Raw genomic sequence first — 23,968 nt, forward strand, 5'->3', positions numbered from 1 at the left:
ATGCTTTCTGCTCCTTTCTTCGCGTATGTATTTTACTCTTGCGTGCATAAATCACAGAAAAGAATCTCGACACATATGTATAACTCTACCAAATTAGGTTAAAGTACACAAATTTTAACATGTTTCATTTTATCTGGAATCGTGCATGAGATTTTGTTCAACGGGATTAAGTAATAAAACCGATAAATAGTAAAGAATATTTTGATGAGACCGAAATATTCATGTATCTTTTACTCTACGAATGCTGATGGTTGACTTTAAATCACAAACGCAATTAGAATATATCTCGAATTAAATATGATTATTATATTAGATATTTTTTGCTGTCGAAAAGAATTCAGCGAGGGAAAAGCAATCGGAATTAATAAATTTATTACAAGACATGTGTACATTGGAAAAGAAATATATCTCAGTATTCGAGCATATGATCTAATTTGTTGAACATTTACATATCGCCATGACTGACATGATCTTTTTCGTTTGTCGCAGGCATTTCTGGAAATGGCGGACGAGAATGCTGCAGCGACCATGGTGACCTATTACGCTTCCGGTATAGCCCAGCTCAGAGGCAGAGCGGTCTACGTGCAGTTCAGCAATCACCGTGAACTCAAGACGGATCAAACGCACTCTAACAACGCGGTCAGTAGCCCAACAAATGATGTCGCCAACACTTCTGAGGTCTGTGTCATACTTCTTGCTTCACTTCTTTCTCGCTTCACTAACCTCGGGGGGAGAGGGTTGGGTGCAGCTGCATGAAAACTACGCTCGCTAGACTAACTTTCAACCTTTCTCTAACGCACGCTCGCTTTCTTCCTCTTTTTCTCGCGTATGACATATATATATATATATATATAAATATTTCGAAATAATATGAAAAATTGCTAAACGGTTACATCAAAGTTATCTTTGAAATGACATACTCTGTTTTCGTCTAAATAACATTAACGTTTTAATGACGGTACATCTTTACGTTCTCAAGAGGAGAGACACTCTCTAAAAGTGAATCAGTGTATTATCACTGTAATCAGTGAGTATTTACTGTTTTTCAGTGATAATACACTAATTCACGCTAGTGAAAATAGTATATACTACTTTCACTAACGTGAATCAGTGTATTGTCACTGAAAAACAGTAAATACTCACTGATTACAAGCAGTTATAAGTACAGCACTGATTACAGTGATAATACACTGATTCACTTTTAGAGAGCACTATGCGAGAGTATACTATGTCGCCACGTATGTTACGTCAATGATAGTGATTTCGATGCCTCGAGGCGTTGACCGAAAGTGGCAATCGTGAGACAGAGATTCGTGTCGGTCCCGGTACAATGGATGTTAACTGCGTCGGTCGGGCGTAGATCGGCGAATCTAACCGCGCTTCGGTAACGTGTTATTTATGCAGGCTAGTTAATTAAGCCGCAGGTCCCTTACACATATCCTTGCCCAACTATCGAACATTCGACGCACGATGCGACAATGTGAGGGAAAGAGAGACATAAGCGGGGGAAGGGAGGGGGAGAAATGCGACGGCCATTTCGCCGTCAAGTCAATCTAAACACACATTCGCGTCCGCAAACTCCGTTATAATTAATGTGTCCATAATTTATGAACGATCCCTTGGGCGTGAGCGCCGGCAGTGCATCCCGGCTACGTACACTCCACCCCTTCTTCCCCCTTGTCCTCACTTGACGTTCACTGTCTGTCACGCATACCACTCGAAACTTGCGCGTGTCATCGTGCGCCGCCGGTCATCATTGGAACTAGTTAATTCGCTACGCAATTCGTAGCCGTGCGGTCGATTCCAATGAAATTTGTCGATGAATTAATTAGCATGCTAATTCGCCGGCGAATCAATTAACGGAATTCGATCGGAGCATCGCGCGGGGCGTTGAGTGAAAAAGCGTTATTACCCTCGCACCATCGCGCGCATCTTTCCCTCCTCTTATTGTTAAACGTCTTTCATAAAGTAATTTCGTTCAACATCACTTTGTATGTCTGAAGCGTTTCCATTCCTATATCCAGCACACGCGTCATTGTCTCCTCGCGGGAGAATCGAGCGATGCCGATATTATCGTTAACCATCCCCGCCAAGTCGTCGACGTCGTAATTCCGTAAGTTTTTCGATGCCACCGCGTGTCGATTCATCTCCCCTGTCCCCCGACTTACCAAACTGTCGGTTCTCGGGGGACGTAACTTCGCAGTGGAAACGGACACCGATCCCACGGGGAATCCACCGGGAAAGTTTCGCGTGTGTATCGGCGGGGATCTGCACGAAAAATAATAAATAAGGGAGTAAATGGCACACGGCGACGCGCGTCGTCGTCGATGTTCTTTCTTGACACGCGGAAAGTTTTCGCACACGTGATCGTGGAAACTTTACAATCTACAGGGTTTATGGAACCGCACGACGCGCCACGATTTCGCCGAGAAAATTCGCAACTCCCCGTAGAAAATTCCCGCACGCAAGTCTCACGTTATCCCCTGCACATGCGTGTCGCGACGTCGTTTTCGTTAAGAGTGGATGCTATCGTAAAACAAGCGGAATAGAAAGAATTTAAAATAGTTTTTTTTCACGTATAGTTTTTACCATATATACTTTTTTCATGCGCGGGCAAAATTTTATTTCCGGCAAGAGTTTGAAATTGTTTCCAACTTTCTTCGTGAAAGAAATTTAATTTGTATCGTTTATTTTCAATTATCATTCAATTTATTTTCAAGATCTCTCCACATTAAATATATCTGAAAATAAATTTTACCCGAGATAATATTCACTTTAAACGCGTTGAAGCATTTAAGTATATTTGCTAAATTTAATTTGCCGTTGCTTGCTCATTCTCTCAATATTAAATGATTCGTCGATTTAGCTTCAATTTAAATATTTAATAAAAGAAAATCAATTGCACGAGTTACATTGGAAATTATTCTCTCTACAATTTGTGTATATCTCTAGATATTCTTATATTCGTACATATTCCTTTAAGTGTTGCCAAAATAATACTAAAAGATAAGACTATATCGAAATAACGTGAAACTCTTTAATTATGATAGTAAATTTTTCTCGAGATAGAATCGGATAGATGTTTCAACGTGTGGAAAAAATATTATTTCTATATTGGTAATTTATTCAAGAATAGAAGCTCTCAAACTCTTCAATTTTAATCTTGCACATAAATTTAATATCTGTTTTTCGTTTTTTGGCTAAGCGGAAAGTTACAGTTTATAAAAAATACATACTTGAAGATATTTTATCAAACTATAATTTTATCCATAATCTATTTTTGTGCAATTTTAATATCACTTTTAACTTCAAATATTTTATTCGTTAATAATTGCTAACTACAGAAGCTTGTATTAATTAAATTGAATCACTCGTGCGAAAGCGACATTAAAATTATCCTTGCAAATTATCCTTTTTCTCGTGAGTGCGATGGCATTTCTATGAGGTAGACTCAAAGATGGCTGACGGAGGAAGATTTTCAGTTTCTCGGCGAGTTCGTTCCCTCTATGCTCGAATGATTTCTCACCGTGCGTCCGGGCTGACAAACGATGCCGAAAAAGCAATCGCCGTGAAAGCCTCGGCGATGCATCGCTCGTGCAGTTCGCGACGTGGGCGACGATGATGCCGGAAATTTTGCGGGCCGAACGCAAGACGAATGTCGCGCATCTAAGCGATGTGCTCTCCTCCCGAGGACTCGCTCCTCGGAGAAAAGAAATCAATTTTACATGAACGAGGAAACATACACAAATCCGCGACGATGTCAGCCGCACCTTTTACTCGCGATTAAAATATCGTCGCGCATCTCTCCGATGAAGGATGTCTGATTTATGCGAGTCGTGCCGGAGGAGCACTTCGTCTTTATGTAAGTTAACGAGATTTATGCAATTTAAATCTGATAAAGTTCTCAATAGTCTAACATTTTCAACTTGGTTTTCGTTTGTGTTTCCTCTTTATTTTAATTTTTGTTTTCTTTGTATATGAAAATTTGAACCTTGCTTTTCTTGTTGATTACATAAGCGTCCCCAAAAAGCTCGCGCGATATCGATTACTCAAGATATAATAATAGAATTTTATTCGGATCGGGCGGAAAATAAGTCGGCGAGGCCGCGAAAATTAGGAAAATTCGAATTCTTGGTGAAAGAGACCGAAAAAGCGAATATATTTATGGCACACGAAGTTAATGCAATCGTCTCCTCGCCTTTCCTCTGGGAGTAATGTGTCAGTTAAGTAAACGCTCGACCAGCGAACTCATTTAATAAAGAAACCGCGCGCCGCGGCAGCCTGGCATTGTTTAGTAATTAATTTAGAGCCCAGCTTAACCGACCCCGGAACGCGTAGCCACGGTGTTTACAGCAGGAGAATGGACGAGATAAAGATAGATATTTTTCGGATAATGAGTTATAAACGAGGGGAGACGTTACAATGTATATAGTGGGACCCAAAAATGAATTATTATCAAGATGGATTTAATTAAAATTAGACTAATCATTGAAATAGACGCTGGGAGTAATCAGACGTTTTTAATTACGCGCTTAGAATATATATAATAACATCATGATTGAAATAATATCGATATATACATTTTAATTCCCAGAAATTACTGAAATTATACGACGAAATTGAAGATACGTTTTAATAATAATATACACATATGTAAAGATCAAATTCTACATCGCTTGTGGTACATTTTTACATAAAAAAATTTATTTAATTTTTCAGACATAAATGGCAATTGTTAATGCAAAGTATATATGTAAGCATTGTTATCATTTATATAATTTATTATCATTTATATAATTTATTTTACACTTATATATCCAAATTGATTTAGCTTTTTGACGCAAAAATTTTAACGGCATCGTCGAGACGTTCAACTCTCCCGTACTTTTTTCTAGTTTCCTCGAGTTCGAAGAGTTTTCTGTTGCAATCCGGAAACCCGTGCCCGGAATTAAGAGATATTTTTACGTGGCTTCCCACTGCAGCGTAACGTCCTCCTCTCCTTCTTTCTTATTTAGTTAATTTGGATTAATTTAGATATTTCCGTCTGTGCGCTTTCACATGGTTGCTTTTATTGCCGTTATTCTCGTTCAAATGATTTCGCTTTTGTACTCGGGACGGGATTTAATTTGGACGCGCGCACAAATACCTTGGCAGCTAACGGAGAATTTTATATTAATACATCTATATATATTATATTTATAAGTAGAAGAAAGGAGGAAAAGTAGTCGTGAAGAATCTTACAAATTAAAAAAAAAAATAAGCTCATTTCTATTTTTGAACAAGGAAATTGAGACATTTTTTTGTCGAATCAAATCGTGACGTTTTTAACCTGCAGTTTATTACATTTATTTACGATACATTTAATTAGATATTATTTATACGATATACGATGTTAGTTCTCCAAAAATGTAAAAAGCATTCGGGAGTTTTTAATTGGAACAAGCACAACATATAAACCTATATTTTACATTGTAACTTTATTTCTACGCTAATTGGTATTTATTCTGCATCTTTACATGTTATTTTGTATCAAATGTACCAGTCATATTGCAAAGCTTTTGGATGCAAGTTAATTTCTGAAATATTTTCGAGTTAAAAAAATCTCTCTCTATGAAATATGGAATTAAAAATTAATCTTTATTCCATTGTAATTTAGTTAATTAAATTTTTGAAATAAAATCACGAAAAGTGTCAATCTTTATTTCGAGATTTGCTTTACTACTTTTAAAAATCAACAAAATATTTCGCAGTTGAAAAATTAATACACATCACTTATTCCGGGTATTTTTAAAATATTTAGAATTGATTTTTTATAGTATCAAAATAACTCGCGTGTGTATCTTTTGTTTTTGACACGCGTGCAATAACGAATAGCCAAGCTCGAAAATGTTGTTTCCCGAGCTTTTCCGTCTTCATCAACCATTCCAAAACCGTGGCGTGAAAATCTGTCGGAAAAGTTGGTCGCGATAGGCCACGTGCGCGAAAAATTTTTATCACCCCTGCGGCTAGAAAGCATGGAAGAAAAGGAGAGACGGGAGGATACTCTCGGTACCCTAATACCTTAAAACAGATTCCGCTCGGAGTGGCCGTAACAAAGCCGACAACAGAAGTGTGTCGCCCTGCCTATGCGAGTAAGGGAAGGCGGTTAATGGTTTTTCCGACGAGGAAAACTTTCGGTAGCCTTTAGTAATCGCTCGCTCGCTTGCTTTCCAACTAAAACTCGCCGCTCGGCAGGAAGCCCCCGTAAAAGGCAGCCTCGTGTCCCGCGCTATAACGGCACGACATAATTCTGCTTTACACCACCGGCGAGCGGGTTGCGAGGGGTGCGACTTTTTTTCCGTTCTCTCGGAAAACTTTCCGCCGGTAAAAAGAAAGAAGGAACGGCATCGCGGGAGATCAGGGCTGTAGATCTAGGCCTTAAGTAAATCCTGGGCGCATATACATAGTGTTAATTGTATTGAGATATATGCACGTTGCACGATGTATATGATGCGAGTTTTTCGAGGGGACTTTTTTACGTAATATCACTTCTGTACCTGTTTCGAAAGGTCATGAATGTTCGTTCAATAAAACAAATATGAATGTAATGAATTTTCATACGATGAATGATTTCGGATTTTTATCCCGGGGTGTACGTGTGTATAAATGAGAAAAAAAAAGAGCAAACCGCCTACGTGAATTTTCCGCGATTAATCCCGTGTCAACATTAACATTTTTCGCCGACGTTTACCGGCGATAAACGTGGTGATCATGAATAAATCAGCGTTACCGCGGAGTAAACGTGTCCGTTAAGCGACGCGTTTGGCCGAAGCCCCAATGTCGTTGCTTTTTATTCGTCGGGCACAGGGTTATCGTCGGTACACTTCCGCGCACGTAGTGGATGTTATCGAACCGGCGAGGGAGGAAAGAAGATGGCGATTTCTGAACAGAAAAAGCAATATGTAGTCAGGATGCAAAGTAATGCAGTGACAAACTGGAAAAACAGAGCTCCAAGGGTGGAAAAAGTAAAACTGAATATTCGATTTTCAGCGAGCTGCGGGGGCGATAAAAATGCAAGGGAACCGCGAACGCGCGTATGCACACGTAACGGTATGTATGAAGGACATATAGGGTGCATGAAAAAGTTACTGCGTAGTACGAGTAAAATGAAGAATTGATGAGGGAGATGGTATAACGGGAGTAATTTCCTAGACGGCAATTTTAATATTGGACGAAGAATTTATAATTTTTTGACAATACTCTTGACGATTAGGCGTCGTTAAAATGGCGCCTAACACGTTCAATTAAAGACTTAAATAATACGTAGCAGCTTAATCTTGACAAGGATTATTAATCTGTTCGCCGCGCGGCCATTGTTTACGAGCTAATGCCTTCCAGCGGGGTAATTGCGAGCAACATAAAAGCGGGCGTTAAAGCCGGAAAAGTGATCGCGCGTATATATATAATCTTGCCGGAGGGAAACTCTGGCAATGGATTTCCTCTCGTTCTTTTTTTCTCCGCTAGTATATACGCGGGTAGAGTGGCATAATTTGCAATTGTGCGATACACAAACCCACCATTGCGATTGTTGGATTCGCATTGTAGATCTGCGTTCCTTTATATCACGGCACTGATTCTGTTTTTATAGGAATCATTTTACTTCGCGCTCGACTTATTGCGGTTACAAATTTTGCGAAGAGAATTCGCTATTTGTTAAAAGAAGTCATTGAAAGTTGCGATTTGTTCTTCATTATTTCGATAGCATCTGTATTATGTATGTGTGACATGTATTTCGTATATTTTAATAACTCGATCGTCGTGGACGTATTTTTGTCGGATTTTTCGGGATACCACGAGTGACAAGAATGAAAAGAAAGGATAAGGTGGACGGAAGGAGGCAGGTGAGAAAAGAGGGTTGGGAAAAACGAGGGAGATACAATGTACACGGAGCGTCTCACAGAAACAATGCGGCGCGCCGTAGATCACCCGAGACACCCTCCATTAAAAATATTACGCCATCTTGCCCGCGTAGCCATCCTTCGAGTTCTCTCTCTCTCTCTCTCTCTCTCTCTGCCTTCCCCCTATATTTCCGTGGCCGGTAACTCAACCCATCCCTTTTAACCCCGCTCCTTCTCCCCCTCATCCATAGCCACCCTGCTCCACTTTGGCTGGCAGCCGCGACAGGTCCGAATAACAATGTGCCATTGTTAGACCTACATTCACTGCATCGAGCTCTGAAATATGCAAGCCATGAAGACCGTCGCGTTACAGAGGCCCGAGGTCCTCTCCACGCACCCTTGAGCTACCGAATCCTCCCTTCTTCTCTTACCCGACCTGCACGAGCGAGCTTTATCGTCGAGAGAAAATGTCGCTTTCGACCCCTCTTCTCCTCGGGCGAAATTTCGGCCCGACCGAGAATGTCTATCTCGCTGGGACGAACGGAATTTCTGCAGATATCTCGCAACATTACCGGCATCTTTATCTCCGTGTGTACAACGCAAGCTGTTTGAGGTAATATCGGTGTATCGTAAACTCCGTATTATATTAATTGATATATAAAAAATAAAATTCATCTGTCAAAGTCAAAAATAAAATTAATTTGACAGCATAAGATTATGGATGGGTAATCTTATCTCGTTTTTTTTATATATATATAAAAAATCGCCCGACCAAATTAGATTTGGCGATATTGCTGTGTTTTATCTCCTAGATCAAGTCACTGCGACTGTATTGCATTATCACGTCAGAGACGAGAAATTGCGTGTAATTTTTTTTCACGGTATATAGCGGTCGAAATAAATGAGCTTTTCACCTGTATGCGGAAAAACTTTCCGACATGCCGCAATTCAATAGAGTGGACTTTGTAATTTAATCTAAACAGCCGTGTAATTTAATCCGTAACATTTTTCGACAAAAGTAAACTTTGCCAGCGCGCGGGACGGTTGATTAACTTTCGCGTCTATTTATTAATTCACGATCCGGAGCCGGGGAGTTCGCGGGACACATTTTACGAGTACACTTTATCGCGACCGATGGCGCATGCGGGCAAACTCGTTTATTTCAACGTATGTAAAAGAAAAAGTGACCTACCTACCTCTCGCCTCTGACGTCACAGACGTTGTAATATAACTGCGGCATATACATAATGCATTTGATTTGAAGATAGAATATTAATCATCCCGGCAATAATATAGATGGAACAAGATAATCACAATTGTTGATTTAGGACGTTATTGCAATCGTCGCGCGGAGATAATTATCGGCATTAGCATGTGGACACGATAATTAGGTACACGATAGGCATTGCACCATTTAGACCGTATCCGATGAAATGTCGCTGTTATGTGTTCTATAATCGATTGTTGAAATCTAGCGCGAGATGATATCACTGAAAAAAAAGAGTGACTATAATTGATTATAATAATCCAAACTTGATAAATGTTACCCACTGCTGTGGTGAAATAGTTTCAACTAAACGTATAGGTGATTAAGAGGAAATAATTTAGTTAATCTTGAGATTTAGTGGATTCAGCTAAACGCAAAATATTTATAACTATTTTTTGAAAATGTTTGTAACTATTACTAAATATTTTGTTATTATTATTAAACTTGATGATAAAAACTAAATATTTCAAAAAATGCATTACTAAATGCATCTCACAGGTTTACCCAGAATTTTTTTTTCAGAGACGGGGGAAATTTTTATTAGAGCGATCGATGTAGATCGCGCGACAAATCGCATACGCGAGTTGGCGAGAGAAAATCCTCATCCCTCTTTCGTCGCGTGTTAAAGCATAAGCAACGCCAGTCTAATCCATCATTTTCCACATTCGACGCGTTTTCTCGTCCTCACCCGTCATATTTCACCATCTCGCCGTTGCCGCGAAACAGAAAGAGCTCCCTTTGCCGAGAGACGGCGAGAAAAATCGAATACTTTTCCGCAACAAATCTGAAAGGTCGCCGCACCCTGTCCTCTCTCAAGACCATCCCTCCGCGTCCTCTTGGAATCTTTGTATACCTGCTTCGATAACGGTATCGACGACTTTGTACGCATATCGTAAAGCTGCACACGCGAGCCTATTGGCGCTTTTACTAATACAAGAGCGAAGAGAGCGCGAGAGGGTGCGCGAAGATAGATAGACGATTCGTTTCTTTTTCCCCTGACAAAACGCACCCTGTGGACATACATAGGGACATACATGAAGAAGTAGGGGTGTCTTGGGAATGCGAGGGACACGTCCTTGACTTTTCAACGAAATTTGACATCAGTATGAATATTTCAGATATAAATTATCTTGCTGTTTTATAGAATGGTTTTAGAAAAGAGTGCCATATATATAAGAGTGAATACGACAATATCTCTGAGTAATATCGCAAGCAATTTCAGAGGAACTTGTGTATAATGGATATATTATATCGAATGTAAATGTAGCAGCGAGATAAAAGTTGAGGGGACGAAAATATATAAGGAAAACACACTGTGCGACGTATCGAGGGAAAGAAATTAAAGAAAAGATATCCCCGAAAACGATTTTTCAGGAATTTATCGCGAATACTTTTTTCTGTAGGAAAAGTCTCGCCAAGTGCTATGCGAACGCGATGCTCGATTTTGATTTCGTTCGACATTACGAGCAAGATAGCTTTGACAATTCTTGGATCCCAGTACGACACAAGGGGCTCTGGGAGAACGACGAGAGAGGGTGCGACAGAGTGAAAAAGGGGTGATGCTACAAGCCGGGAAGACTGATTATTCTGACTGCAGAAGAGTCCGTCTGGCTGGGTGGGCCACTCAATCATTTTGACAGCAGCGAATCCCGCTCGTAATGTCGTCCAATGAACGCGCGTCCTTTATCCCTCGCTCGCGAGGTGTATGTACGAGCATTAAAAAAACGAAAGAAAGAGAGAGAGGAGAGAAGACGAGACAAATAGAAGCGGAAAGAAAGGAAGAAAAACGAAAATCCCGAAAAAGCGAGATGCGTGAGGCTGCTGCCGGAGTCGAAAAACTCGGAGTACGTATAATGGAATATGTTGACTCGAAAGGGGGTGAGGAAAATGGTGTCAGGGTTGCGTATGATTGAAATCGATGGCCGTATCATCGACCAGGCCGGCAAATATTCTGCCGCGACCGAAAATTACGCGCGTAACAACGCGCGACGTTAACGGAGCCGCCACCGCCTGTGCGAAAGAGATATATCGAGCCGTGAACATGAAGTTCGGAAGGAATTTAGTTTGACGGAATCGCACATGGGACTGTCGAATTTTTTCGCTTGATGCGCTTCTTCATTCGTTGGTCGTGACAATCGGATCGTGAAAATTTAAACGAATTGAATCCACCAAATGGACGTTTGGAAGCCGTTAAAGATATAGTGAACATCGAAACGATCGTATCGAAAAAAAAGCCTATTAATGCATTTTATATACATCTAATTTTTTTAATTCATCTTTTATATGATATATTTTTCGAATAGAAATTTAAGCAGAAATTTATATTTTTTTAATATAATAATTTATAAATTTTACAAAAAAATAACGAACGAGAGAAAGATTAATACAAGAGAGCCAAAATAATTTCTCGAATCTTTCGGAAAAACTATAAAGTACTGCAGTTAATCGTTCTCCCTTTATTTTCGGCCAGTCGATTTTAATCGCGTCAACGATCATCGCTGATAAGATCCGCTTACTTTTTAATTCGCGTCTTTCATTGTCCATTAGCGGTGATATACACATTGGTTCCGCGCCGCATCTCTGCACACGTATACGGCAGAAATTCCATCACCGTTGGCCGATGAATTATTCAGGAAAAATTTTTGCGCTGCTCGTGTAACGAGCGTGCAGCACTTTCCGCAGTTTTCTTATCGCGCCGCTTCTCGTTTTTTAACCATGTCTCTCTTTCTCTTTCCCTCTTTTTCTCTCTTTCTTCTTCTGTTACGTTCGCGGAATATCCTGCGGATAGTCGTATTCCGGCGTGTTATCCTCGCTCGTTTCGTCAAGAAATCGCAAGACGTTTCTCGGCAATTCGTGCGGCTTCTATCCAGCAATCCACCGGCGGCTTCTCGCTCCCGAGCGTGCATTAATTCTTAATTCCTTCGTTTCGCCTTCAAATGCACGTTATACCGCGAAAAGGATCATTTCGCATTCCCTCGGAATGAAGTTAAACAGTGTATCGCGGAATAATCCGGTCGGCGATATTAATTAGAGATTATAGAAGAAAGATATTTATCCTAGCTATTTGTCTTTCGAAGAATGAAATCGTGCGAGACTAAGGGAATCTCTCTCTTTGTCGCTATTGATATACGAAAAACTTGTTTAAAATACAGAACAATCAAGTATCGAATTTTTTGGCATCGCTAACAATTATTAATAAATTGTCAAAATGTTCACGTAATAATTCTACCATCTAATAGAATGGCGTTACTCCGCGTCACAGAATTCAGATAGATTTTATAAAACTCCCGGTGATATTGCGGTCCGCGGAAGCCTCTTATATTTTCTCAGACTATTATTTTCTCGAGCAATTCGACAATGAGAAAGACAGCAGACGGTATTCTCGAAATTCTCTCTCGTCGTGATTCTCATTTGAAACAAATAATTCCCGGGCGAATGTAATTTATTCAGAGTCGCGGGTCGAACGCAATTAAATAGTGGGGATGCGAGAAAAAAGTAACAATAGCCGGAATAAAACGGTATTAATCATCCCTGTGGACTGCCGTCTCTTTTTCAATAACTTCAGCCAAGAGCGTCGTTACTCAAATTCAATGCGATTAAACGAACAGTGTATCGCCGATCAAATAAATCGTTTCGACAATACGAGTCTTTTCAAAAGAAGGAGATGACATAAAAAAAGACAGTAGCGTTTCGCAGTCGTTAATCGTCATCTTTTCAGAGTTGAAAATGCCATTTTTTTAACACTGACCTACCAATCATTTTATCATGAGAATTGCCGAATAGTGTTGTTTATTATTCTGTGTTGTTTTTAGCTGATATCTCCTGTCATAGCCTGAGAAAGTGACGTTTCTCGATCGAGTACTAAAGTTTGAAAAAAAAAAAAAAAATTTTAGTTTGAAGAGCAGCTAAAACTTTTGTCGCAACGACTTTTACGCGACAACGAAATGGAAACCTGACAGCACGTCGGATACAAAAAATCCAAAAACGAATCGTGGACAAACTTGTGAAATCGCGAAACCGAAAAATCTCAATCTCGGGGGAGAGACAAGAAGGATTCGCTCGGCAAAAAGATTTATACAGATCGTGACACGTTTGTGCGAACAGATTGGCTTATTATACCGCACGGAGAACGGCTCGTAAATTTCCCGATAGACCGCGAGAGAAGGAGATGAGATCCTGAGGAACATCCGCGAAGCTTCAGATCTTGGCGAGAGATAGCGTATGCGAAACTTTAACGCTCTCGCGGTTTTTCGCGCCATGGTGTTCTCGGTGAAGCTTTACGACACGATTTCCTGACGCCGCGATCTTCCGCCCGTAACTTCCGGTGCGAGTCCGCGATGGCGGTCTCGAAAAAAACAGCCTCGTCGGATTTTATCGAAGGCCTATAGAAAGATGCAGAGAGATAGCCTACCGCGATTGGCTAGGGAGAAAGACGTTAAGCGAAAGCAAGAGAGAAAGAGAGAGAGAGAAGTGTGGGTGGAAGATCAGCGGCAACGAGTATGGAAGGTTATAGTAATATTCTCAGTCTCGGCACTCACCGTTAGTTCCGAGGCCGTGCTATCAAAGCGGGATAGAAACTACCCCTAGGAGTAGTTATTTCACCCCTTGAAAGCGGCTTCGGGGCAAGTGCATAGTGACGGTAACGATCTGGACCGCCGTGGCAATCCTGCAGCAGCCGAATGCCCGCCGCGCACATGTTGCGGATCACAACATTCTAATACTAGACGTTTTTTATCATTCGCCGGAATTCTGCTTTACGTGAGAATCCGATATGAGCAAAGTCCATTCGTGCGAAAAAGCGAGTAGTTTTGTTCTCGTTCAATTATTGATAAAATCGAAGAAAAAAAAGAATATAATATATGCAGAATAAAAGATCTAAAAATATTTATTTCTCTCTCTCTCTCTCTCTCCTGCTTGCGTACTGAATTATAAATGATTAATATAGTATAATAATTTATTTATATATATTAATTAAATCTCATTTGAAATATTTAGTAGATTTTATAAATCAGAAAAATTAATGTTTTTCAGATATGCACATTTCTCGTTATGGAGATTTAAAAAAATAGATTTAACATTATTTGTTTTTAATATGGGCAGCATATTCAAGTATCATATATTTTCATGAATTTAAATTCTATTTTTCTTTTATTATTTACGTTTCTGCAATTGATTTTCTTTTTTTCATGTTTTATTACAATATATTAATAGTTATTTTTATAAATCATCATATTTAACCTAAATATTTCTTATGTATTTCTATCTATTATTCTTGCGGAAAACAAATTAAAGAAAATAATATTTTATATTTAAACGAAACAATTTAAATAATTTAGTTTTAATATTCCATTTTTTAAATGCCCAGTGGCCATTTAAACAAACACATCGAAGAAAAAAAATAAAAATAAACGGAATCATCACATGACGATTAAATTAAATTTATACGCGATGTTTTTGAAATTTGTTTGCCATTTAAATATGCCTAATAAATATAAAAAATGCAGAACAAAGGTGAAATTTTCGTAATCATTTATGGTTCACGAATTATAAGAGTTAAGAGAAAATGTGTTATGATTGAGACACTCTGTATATTATTGAGCTTGCTAAGTATCGTAAAGGCAGCAGCAGCAGCCGCCCGCTACTTCTCTCCGGGTTTCTATTGTGCGAGTTACGATAACAATAATTAGGATTATTATTTCACGGTGGGAGTTTCGAACGAGAATGGTAGTTTTCGGGTGGAAAACTTTCCCTCTCCCCTCTGAAGATCTTTCTTTGGCAGCTTAAAGGATGGCTTTAATCAAGCCTCTCCCAGGCCGCTCACAGATGGTGACTTTATTATCGACATTCAGTATAATTAAGTCGGTAGTTAAGTATTCTCTAAACGGTGGGGAAGAAGTAGATCCTTTCGTCTTTCCATCGAAATCTGCTGGAACGGAAATGTCTATCCTTCTTCGTTACGATGACGTTTTATTGAATAAAAGACGCAGTTTTAGCGAAAAATACAGAGAAAATAATTTACGTATAATACACTTACGTTACATTTACGTCAGCGAAATGTGAAATAAAATATTATTTTATTCATTTAATATACATTCATTTGCATTCGTAACTATTGCGCACAATTTAATATATAATTTTATAATTTAAATAAGTCTTATTTACACAGCGCGAATTCTGCGAAATATAATTAATTTTACGCAAGAATAATAGAAATTTAAAATTTACACATGGTTCAGTATACCATAATTCTAATATTATGAGCATAATATTGTAATTTTAATTAAGAGAGCTGGTTAATATACACATCATATACATCAGTAAATATTTAGGGACGTAAACATATGTTGCTCATTTTGATATAAATTCATGCGGCTTGGTCGTCTAGATGACTCGTTGCTAAAATAAGATGATATAACGACTATAACTTCGTTATTAATTTACGTAACATTTTCGGGAACGACGTCGATGAGCATAACAAAATAAAATGTGGAAAATAACGTGAAATCTTTGAGAAGTTTCGAGATTTATCCTCAATTCGAGGGAGTTTATTACGAAAGAGACGGAATATTATTTCGTGGCGTAATTAGTTGACACCTCATGCGAAATTCATCGGTACTCGCGCTAACGATAAAAACACCGAATAGATCTTTCTGACTTTTACTCGTCCGTTATTTTCGACGTGACGTTTAATTCTCCGATAAGCGGCGAATAAAAATTAGATTTCGTGAGAGCGTGCTCGAGTAGGCGGAAAATTTCTTTTGCGGCGGTTTTGATAGGATTCCCAGGAATCTCCCGATATATCGCGTGTCTCTCGCGGAAGACGCATGGTCCCGATAAAAAGGATTGCATCGGGAGAGGCGATCTCGAGAATTACTTCGGAAAAAGATAGGAGATGTAGGAGGAGGGGGGCGAAATAAGAGAGCGAAGAGTGTCCGCATGAATTTATGTTTCGCATGGGAATTTATGGGCCGCTAATTGAGGGGAACCGACATCGCGAAGGAAGGGGCAAAGATGGGGAACGAAGGGGGAAGAAACGCAGTGCGGGAGGAGGAGACGAGGGGATGTGCGCAACTTTTAGGATTAATTCTCGGATAAAATGGCCGGCCGCACGCCACCCTTACGGCAGATTCGATGGGACGGGCAGCCGTCGGTTAACGTTTGTCAGGCTAATTAATTAACAGCTGGCAAACTTTCGCCTCCTTCCCTTCCCTTCTCTTCGCCCGATGTCAGGATGTTAAAATTAATCCTTTCCTTTTAAAAAAGCTCGACGTCCTCGAATATTATCCGTTCTGAAGGATCGTCATGACGATACAGGTAAATGGATTGCGACTTCGTAAATGCTTCTAGTTTTATGTTAAAATAATTCCAACAGTTGACTCATATTTACTGCGAATATTTATATAAGCACGATATTCGAGCAACTCTACATTTTAATCGTTTTCATTCGCGATTATTTAAATTGTTCTTAATATGCTTTTGGTTTATATCTCAATTGATCTGTTTTTATTGCAATTAGTCCCCGATGCATCTCGAGTTTTTCTGTGAATTATTTGCAGTACATTTACAGTTAGAAACTGAAACATTTCAGGTTTAGACCTCGTCAACTCCGGAAACCGCTTCGAATCCGTGCGGAAACTCGACTAAACCGCGAGCGCGCGATGCGAACTTCGATAAAATCGCTCGTAAAATTATTAGTAGATACGGTCGACGTAGTTTCCGTTCGCGACGACGTCCCGATCTATTTTACATCGCAATTAAACGAATGTACGATGAAACGAAATGCTGAATTATGTGTAAAAGCTCGCTTTTTATCAAAAATAAAAACAAAATGAAGTTAAGAATAATTAAGGAACGAGGTAGAAAACACACTTGTAAATTTCATGAAAGGTGCGTAATGAAAAAAAGACTAGCCATTAATTATTTATTTAATCCGGACGTTAAGTATGTGAGAAATTGTTTATTCCAACAATTTTTAAAATGATTCCACACCTTTTTTCTGCGAAGAATTTAAGAGTAAAAAATATCAAAATTGTAAAAGATTCTTATTTATGATTTCAATTTTTATTTATGATTCTCTGCCTTAATATTATTACAAAATTATTTTTTTTCTAAATAATTGAAAAATCTAAAACTACAAAACATTAGTTTTCAATGTTTTCTCGCATTTTGAATATCTCGATCCGTTCGAACATATGTGAAAACATCAAAAGCCGCAGAATCAAAAGCTCTCGCGTTTATGAAGCGTCCCGCGAAGTGGAACTTTACGTCATGCACTCGAGTTACTTCTTTCGAATTGTTGCGATCATCATTCGCCGCTGAAGAACTATACGCTTTTTGTAGCTTGGTTTTATCTCTTGTTTTTATATCCCTTCTTAGTGTGCCGTATTTTTTAGGTCAAGATATTTGCGCGGTTAAATGCAACATCTTCTAAGTGTAGCATATCCGCGATTGCGTTTCGACATAAAGTCTGTTCGAGTTCCTCGCAAGTCTATATTTGTCTTCTGCTTGTTTATCGGTTATTCTGAATTCCTTCCATTGAACGTCTCTATTAAAGATATTGTATACCACTTCGTGAAAAATGCTACATCGAAGCCAAGTGTGTTCACTGCACCTTGTGTTTGAAATTTGTTTGAAATGGCTTCCGATGAAAGCTAATAACAATCGTTGCGCTTGCTGCAATAATCGAGATGCAATTCTACGTCTTCAATTCGTATTTTATTCATCAGAATTAAAGTTGAGGTTCTTGCGTTTATAATCATTTATTAAATATATGATTTATTAATAATAAAACTGGACGATTTATTGTTTGGCGTAAGATTATTTTAATATTTATTTTCAATTGTTCATGTGTTTACATTACAAATTTTTATTCGCAATAATTGAATAATTAACTCTTAAACTACTTATCTAAGGCTCGAATTATCCAGCAATTCTGCGCGAATCAGGAAGCGAAGATGATTTCCTGTCGCGCTGGAAATTTCGTTAGGATACTCGAGGCTCGGAAAGAAGTTATTTTTACGAAGTCAGATTTAGGAGCCTTGCCGGGTGCCGCGCTTTAATCTACATCGAAATTCTAATGTGGCGCGTTTCTTTAGCATTTTATGCTAATGCCCCTGCCGCGTCGTACTCCTTAAAGTTCACTTTGACAGCTTTACCGGCAGCGGCAGCTGATGAAAACGGCGACGGTACGTCAGACGCATTTCGCACGTGCCAAGGATAGGAAGAACGGACAATGCTTTGTCATGTTTTTAACATGATTTCGCTCTTAAAGTAATTGAGAAATTTTGCGAAAAAAAAATATTCGCCGAAAATTATATTTTAACGATTCTATTTCTTATAAAAGTTTCGCATCCTGTGAATAAATACTTATTCAAATCCTTTTTAAAAGGAGAACATAATGAGTAATTAAATATTGAAATAAAGTTATAAAATGTTAAACCTTAAATAAAATTAAAAAATAGAATGAACAATTAGATAATTTAAATGAAACATATATATACTCTATTTTAATATATAATTATCAATTGATTGTTAAAGAAAAATTGCGTGATTCTTGCTGTAACTTAATTTCCGCAATCTGCCAATTCAATTATTAGGACCGAACGTACCGGATGTTTCATTCGGTGAGACTCGGAAAGACACGGCTTCTTTTAATAATCCAGCAGCGCCATCGTCCATTATACGGCTCTCACTTACAAAGTATAATGTCTTCTCGTTTTTACGCTCAGTATGCGTCCGATTTTAATACTCTTGCATCTATTTTCGTTTGCCCTCCCGCATTTTTCTTCGTTTTTTTTCCGACGCTTGCTTTCTGCTTCTCACTTCAAAGAAATCATTTTCCATTCCGCTTCATCACGCTCAGCGGACAAGCCGAGACAGAATTTTCATGATCTGTTTCTTATCGTACGAAGAAGAAGGATCATACATCGTATCGAAGTCGTAAGATTTTCCATAATGTATTCTCTTTAAATCACTTCAATTTCAAATCATTTCATCATTGAAAAGCACACAATAACTTTCTGTACAAATAAATATAAAAGATTTACGTTTGTGTATTATAATTTAAAATACAAAATTATATATAATTACTATTATCTTATTTAATAAATTATTTGTTATCCGTAAAATATGAACGATTGCAAACACTGCAAATGATTTTGACAAATAATACATATATACAATACATACTTATGATGTGTTTATTTTATTATCAATACACTCGTACAATAATACAATCTAATGTTGTCAGCATATTTTTGTCGAGTAAATATTTAATACTTCGCACACATATTGGATTAAAATAATTACATTGATTAATATTACTATTTCACATTGTTGGTTTATACATATAATTATATATATTATATATAATTTATATATATTTAAATTTATAAACAAACCTTCAATCTGCTTACGTAGGAAATCCTGAAAATACAAGAGAACCAAGTTTTTACTTTCGAAAGTTACATCAATGAAATTGAAATGGAATTTACGTCTTGTGGAACTTGGCCAACTTGTATTTTTAGTGTACCTTTCGGACGACACGTAAATGCATCGATAGCAATCGATTCGCTCAAAGCGCTTAATTTCGTTTTTGTTCTCGTTCTCTGTTGCAGAATTCGAATAACCAGGTTGCAATTGCCGGACAAAATCAGGTAACCAGTGCCGGCGAGACCCAGGGCGGACCCAACACGGTTCTCCGAGTCATCGTGGAGCACATGCTTTATCCGATCACCCTCGACATACTTTATCAGGTAAGCACGCAAAGCCGGACCACCTGGCCGACCCATTTATTATTTCTACGTTTTATATTGAAAGCGGTCGCGCTGAATGCAGTATCGCGTGTAATGCGACACGATAAATTATATACATATTCAAATATATACATGTGCGAAAAGAGTGTTGAAGAAAGAAACGGAAATTTTTCATGGCTCTCTACATGGTAAAATGCTTTAGGAATTTTTTGGAGAATTTTTTACTGGATCAGATTTGAAAACTGGGACTTGTCATAAAAAAGAAAAAAAAGAGAATCTGTGTAAAAGATTTCTCCACACACAAACCGCGTGCTTGCGGATTATAAACGAGGAGAAAGCACGCCCCTAATTTCCCGGGGACGCCGAAAGGGCTAATGTAATTTAACTTCGACGGATGCCGAAAAATGTCGCGCGACAGAGTTTGAATTAGTCGAATTTCGCAGACAATCCCGCGGTCGTTAACTCGCTCGCGGATATTTGATCAACGTTTACAAGTCGGGCGTGAATTCCGCTTGATTAATCCGCGCGGAGCCAGAGTTGCGGCCGCGGCGGAAGTTACATCGCGTTTTACATATTGAGTGCTTGTCGTCTGCGAGCGCTACTGCGGGCGACTGTTTGCAGTTTTAAAATTAAATATACCGCCGGTCGTTCCGCCGAGATAACTGAATTCTAAATAATTGATTGTTAAAGTTATAGAATAATCTCCTTGCCGCACCCGCGCGACCATCGGAATTGCCAGAGTTGTTTGGCGCGATACATTTTATACGACAATCTTAAGACACTAATTGCACTCGCAACGAAATTGACATTTCGCTTCGTTATCGAAACGCTTCGAAGTTGATAAAGTAAATTGCAGCGATTTTAAATGTTATGCTAAAGCAATAAATTTTATGGAAATTTTTATATGAAAGTAAATTTTTTCTGAAAACCAGTAAATGTACTCGGGCGCACACGAAAAAGCATGAAAAAAATAATTGAGTTTCCGATATTACAGATTGACAATAAAATTAATGTAGATTTTTATTTTTACGTGGAACTTTTAATTTTTTACACTTCACAAAAGTAATACTTTTTAATCTTAAATTCAAGTGAAAATAAAACCTATTTATATCATAATTCACGATTTTGTCAATATATATTTTTGTATGTTTATAAAAATATATATATTTTTTCATGCTTATAAAAATAGAACTTGTTTTCATAATAAGGGGCAAATATCGTCATCATTAAAGAAGGGTGAGTCTTGCCCCTGAGGATTCCGGATAATAGGATAACTGGAGTGCTTCCGGTTCGAGTTGAGTGGCCTATGCATTTTTAAACGTGCTCAATAGCGTCGCAAATAATATCTCCCGACGATATGGTGTACAAAGATGTCTTTCGCAAGTACGTGAAAGTAAGATGTGTGCGCCTTATTGTTGTACCCTCGGGAAAAAGTAATAACATCAACCTGACACAAGTACCTCTCAAATTTATTGTCCACACATCGAAAGAATTTAATAAATTTTTATTTACGTTATCTTACACATTAATTATTATGTAATGTCGATAATACATAGTGAGAGATTCAAATTGATTGAATGCTAAATCGCAGCGCAACAGAATAATAAATTTCTCTCGTTTCCAGTTATTTCCAAGAGTTATCGCAAAAAACAACTTGCAAACTAAAGTTATTCATGTAAACATATCTATAGGATTTGCGTCGGGTCCATCTCGATACAAAGGCTTTTTGTTTTTCTCCAAATGTCCCGGAGGAATTGCAAATGTGAGTAGCGTGTGAGGAAACTATCCTTAACACTATCGATTTACCCGAGTGCGCGTATATAGAGGATAGCGTTTTTGTTTTTTTTTTTTCCTCGAACATGTGGAATCAGGTCGGAGCGAAGAGAGCAGCGACGACGACGTGCTAAGCCGATAATGGACCGGGTGGAAAACATTCCCGGATTACGAATCGACGATTGGCCGGTTATATGTGTTCGGTTGCGTAAGCAGGCTTATACGATGGTCTCGGCAGCGGTGGGACTGGATTTGTGTCCGCGACTTGTAATCAGCTCGAAAGATTAACTCGCGTCGAAGCCAGCCCGCATAGGGCTTGTCATTGGTCGGACAGATTCTTTAATACATTCCGGGGACGTGTCGTATGATTTTTATACCATAAAAAATATCCCGTTGGACTGACAAAAAAAATTCGGACTGACATTTATATCGAGATAATCGGATGACGAGAATAGTTTTTGTAAGAAATTCGTTTCAATGTGAAAAGATATCAGAGACATTCCTTCAACCGCATTCTCGATTGCTATCGATATCTGAGATCCAGAGGTGTCAGGCGACATCGTTAATAAAAAATTCTTTAAATACAAAATCAATTTTATAGATTGTCTAACGTAAATCTTGTGATCTGAATTATTTAACGATGAATATATAGCTTAGCTTCTTGTTTCTGTCTTCTAACGAAATGTCACAGCGTCTTTTAAAATTTTAACGACGCGGACAAATTGATTGGAAATTGATTCGCGTATAAGCCACGCGCGCTTTACCGACGTCTGACGAAAGGTTGACCTGTTCTACTGCACGTGTAATCCGATACAGTGCTCCCTCAAGGAGAGAGCGTACAAATGCTTCTTTCTCAAGAGGGATTAAGCACATTGCCTTGAAATCCCGATCCTGTGTTCGCTCTTCGTTACTTAAAGCGACTTTTACAAAATACGATACTAAATAGATATCGCGATGTTCTTTTATAAATATAAATTACACATAGATGCGTTTTTTTTATTTCGAAAGAATATAATCGGCTTCGAATAGATATTTAAAGAACACGTACATTGAGACGCGTTACAACTTTATTATACGCTTCTTTTTCAAGCACGCTCTTTTGATGAAAAATTGCCTCTCCTTGGATTTCTCGACTTTGCTGAAACAATTGTAAACGCGGTCCCCCAGTTCTCGCGGCCGGAACTTCGATTGTTTCTTCCGGTTGAATTGAATTTTAACTTTGTTCTTTATTTGTTCCCGGTTTGTCTGTTGCTCGGCCGCGACCTCTTCGCGCGATTAACCGACAGCCTCCGGCGGCGAAGCCAATTTACGTGGCGGCGGTATTTTTTCCCACCCTCTTGCCGTCTTCTCCCCGCTTCTTCGAAATCCTCCTCCGATATTTAACTTTACGGTCTCCCGAGCCGAGGCGGTTAAATGCCGCGAAAAGTCCGTCTTCGCGGGGTAGAAACTTCTCGCGCCATCCCCGTGAGGGATGGAAAGGTTGCGTCCCGAGAGGGTTGTGCAAGAAAGGGGTGCAGGTGTTCAGGTGCGCTCTCTCGGTGCGGAAACCGGCGCTCTGAAAACTTTGTAATCCAGCCGATGCTATTAGTCGGCGTCTCTGCGCCGGAAAATTCTTAATGATCCATGAGCTTGGCGAGGAGAAAGATTGTATCGCCTAAAAAAATTAAACCTTTCTTTGTGAAGTTTTTCCTAATCGCGAGGACTAGACTTTAAGTTGAATTAAAACGCAGCAATTTTTAAATTAATTGCTTCACAAAATAGAATCAATTCATTTACCCAGCGTAATGTATTATCTCTTACGAAGTATTTAATGTGTATTGGTACAAAATACATTTCTGTTAGTCTCAATCACCGATGTGAAGAATCTATATTTTATTCATTTTTGCAAAAAAATTCTCAAAAAAATTATATAGGCGGCTTTAAGAATAGTAAAACATAAATTAGATTACATGACCGATGGACCCAAGCAATAGCGAGTCGAGTCATTGCTTCCATAATTTCTGCTCAGTTTTTTTATTGTGTTTTAAGAGATGCGCTCTTCGAACGCATCGCGCGTTTCTTTTCTGATTTCTATTTGCAAAACCTTCAGGGAACGAAACTTATGAATATAAAAAATCGGTCATAATGTTCCGCGAACTCAGGGACATAAATAAAGAGACTTAACAGCGAGCATTTAACATTTATGTCTCGATAAAATGGCTCGGGAACTTTGTCGAGGCATTCGACGATATAAATTGCTGTTACTGGAGCCCAATCTGCCATCTGAGAATTAATTCTTGCTTTATTAAGGCCCGGAC

General features: G+C 38.6%; 1 protein-coding gene across 21 annotated transcripts in view; it reads left to right on the plus strand.

The window, feature by feature from the left end:
* Heph (polypyrimidine tract-binding protein 1 heph) overlaps positions 1–23,968 on the plus strand; it is a 364,683-nt gene that overhangs the window by 309,060 nt on the left and 31,655 nt on the right. For 19 of the 21 annotated variants that reach the window (XM_083103263.1, XM_083103264.1, XM_083103265.1 and 16 more), the window contains 2 exons: positions 490–678; positions 19,761–19,898. In XM_083103263.1, the coding sequence (XP_082959389.1) occupies positions 490–678; positions 19,761–19,898 (327 nt within the window). The remainder of the gene's footprint in view (positions 1–489; positions 679–19,760; positions 19,899–23,968) is intronic. The other 2 variants (XM_083103266.1, XM_083103279.1) reach the window with 1 other exon arrangement.

The sequence above is a fragment of the Camponotus vicinus genome, unplaced genomic scaffold, assembly GCF_025532165.1.
Source record: "Camponotus vicinus isolate PSW18456_S1 unplaced genomic scaffold, iyCamVici1.0 SCAF_6, whole genome shotgun sequence".
Lineage (NCBI taxonomy): Eukaryota > Metazoa > Arthropoda > Insecta > Hymenoptera > Formicidae > Camponotus > Camponotus vicinus.